This window comes from Loa loa (assembly GCF_000183805.2).
Source record: "Loa loa unplaced genomic scaffold supercont3.636, whole genome shotgun sequence".
Classification (NCBI taxonomy): Eukaryota; Metazoa; Nematoda; class Chromadorea; order Rhabditida; family Onchocercidae; genus Loa; species Loa loa.
Genome location: NW_018108816.1, coordinates 5,284 through 7,752, shown reverse-complemented (window position 1 = coordinate 7,752; position 2,469 = coordinate 5,284). Strand labels below are relative to the sequence as shown.

Sequence of the window (2,469 nt, the reverse complement as noted above, 5' to 3'; positions counted from 1 at the left end):
AATTTGATGTAATTTATGAAAGAAAAAAAAAAAAGTGCCCAATGATGCATACAATCATTTCAATAAAATCATTTAATTAATCAATTAAATTACATAATCTGATTGTAATTTTTGATAATATAGTTTTGTAAAAATCAGTAAATTTCTCATTGGCATGTTTTAATAGAATTAAATATGTTAATTAATATATAGTTTTTATATAATATAATATAATGTTTATTACCTTATAAGTGTGTTAATATTAAATAATTGGGAAAATAAAAAAAATGAATAAAAATAGTAATAATATTTTAATCAAATTCATATTACAATATATAAAATAAAAGCAAATTTTTTTTTTCTGATAAAATTAATAAATAATGAATAATTTTTAATTAAAATAAACAATGAAAAAAATCAATTATCAAATAAATATTCCATTTTTTTATTTTAATTCTTTTTAAAAATTTAATGCAGATATATATATATATACTATATATGAAATCATATACATTATCATATTTTAAAAATCATGCACATTACCATATTTTAATCAAAAATTTTAATTAATTAATTAATTTGCAGAAAATATTTAAATCTTGTAAAGAAGTTTGTTAAAATTATAAATCGAAAAATGAAGGCTAATAAAAAGAGGAAGAAAGAGAGTGGGAGGGAGAGAGAGAGAGAGGAAAAAAGGTATGAATTTGATATGAATTTACCAGATTCTTAGTTAATCATTTCATATATTATTGTTAAATAAATGGGTAAAAAGAGGAAAAGAGAGGAAGAGGGAGAGAGTGAAAGAGAAAGAAAGAAAAAATGATACCTGTGTTGTGCAATATCTTTGGTAGTGATAAGGTTGATAATACAATAAATGATAAGAATAATTCGAAAATTGATCAAAATATACGAACAATACGTCGTGCTATTACTACTACTATTACTGCTATTGTTATTACGGTTATTACTATTACCATTACCATTACTATTACCACTACTATTACTACTACGATGCCAATACCATCGATCACCGTAATTTTTTCCGCCGAAACAACTTGTCGTCTGATTGTTCGGTGACATTTAATGAATTTACCAAATATAAGCTGTTAGTGAACAAATCAACGATCGTTTACCTCTTTAACATTCCAATTCTTATTATCATTCTTTTTTCTCCCCCTCTCTCTCCCTTTCTCTCTTCCTTGATATTCTTAAACCACTCCTTTTTCTCTTTTAAAAATTGAAATGTTACTCTCTCTCTCTCTCTCTCTTACTCTTTGATTTCTTTTTTTTTCACCTCTTTACTAAAAATAATATTAAACATATGTGGAAGAAATGAATTTTAATGGTGTTAAAAAATTTATGAAATTTTGAAATGAACCCATTTTAAAATGATTATCACTTTGGTAACTTTTAATAAATTACTGATAATGATAAGCATTGATAAGCAATGATAAACATTAAAGAGAAAAAAAACAATTAATAGGATTACTTATTTGATACAATGATTATGAAAGAATAACTCGAAAATTTCTATTAATATTTAATAAAAAATTATCATGATTCATTCATCTTGCTTATTGTCTGCTAAAATTAATTATTATACAAATTAACATCTAGTAATTTGTCTAGTAAAATCTAATAGTAATTATATAATATAGTAGTAATTATATATAATATAATTTTTATACTAATTTGCATAATACTATGATTAAATCGATCAAATTAACAATAACAATAATTATTATTGTTATTTATTGTATCAATAAATTAAAGTTATAAAAAAAAAATAAATAATCAAATAGTATTAAATGAGAAATAGTAATAAATAGTATAAGAAAAATAATTAAAATAATATCAAATAAATGAAATATATTAAATATCTAAATAATCTATCAAATAATTAAATAATCAAATATTATCCATCAAATACTATGTATCACAAAGAAATTTACATGATACTATGATTAAATCATTTCTATTATTATTATTATTTTTTTTATCACTGTTTATCACAAAATACCAAAATGAATTCATTGAAAATTAAATTATATCATAAATTTGCTGATTATAATTAATTTAATGGATTATTAATTATAATAATTTAAATTGTTTAATTAATTCGTTTAATCAATCGTTTAATTTTGTTGTTGTTTCTTTTTCCTGTAATTAACTTGATAAGTTATTAATGATAATGATTTAAGTCGTTTAATTAGTCTTTTAATCAATCGTTTAATTTTGTTGTTTTTTTTCCTATAATTAACTTGATAGGTTACTAGTGATAATAATTTAAATCGTTTAATTTTGTTGTTTTTGTCCTATAATTAGTTTAATAGGTTATTAATGATTAATGATTCAAATCGTTTTATTAATCGTTTAATTTTATCGTTTTTTTTTTTTTTTTTTTTTTTTTTTGTTTTTTTTGTTCTTTTTTTTGTTTTTTTTCTTAAAAGAAAAAAAAAAAGTAAAACAAAGAAATTAGTTATGATGTTA

The 2,469-nt window shown here is 20.0% G+C and overlaps 1 protein-coding gene across 1 annotated transcript; it reads left to right on the top strand.

Annotated features, from left to right (window-relative positions):
• Positions 1 to 798: 798 nt before the first annotated feature.
• Positions 799 to 1,056, top strand: LOAG_14595 (hypothetical protein; the record flags this gene model as incomplete). The annotated part of the gene is made up of 1 exon (XM_003150090.1): positions 799 to 1,056. One exon carries the CDS (start codon positions 799 to 801, stop codon positions 1,054 to 1,056), a length of 258 nt encoding a protein of 85 aa, XP_003150138.1.
• Between the last annotated feature and the right edge of the window lie 1,413 nt (positions 1,057 to 2,469).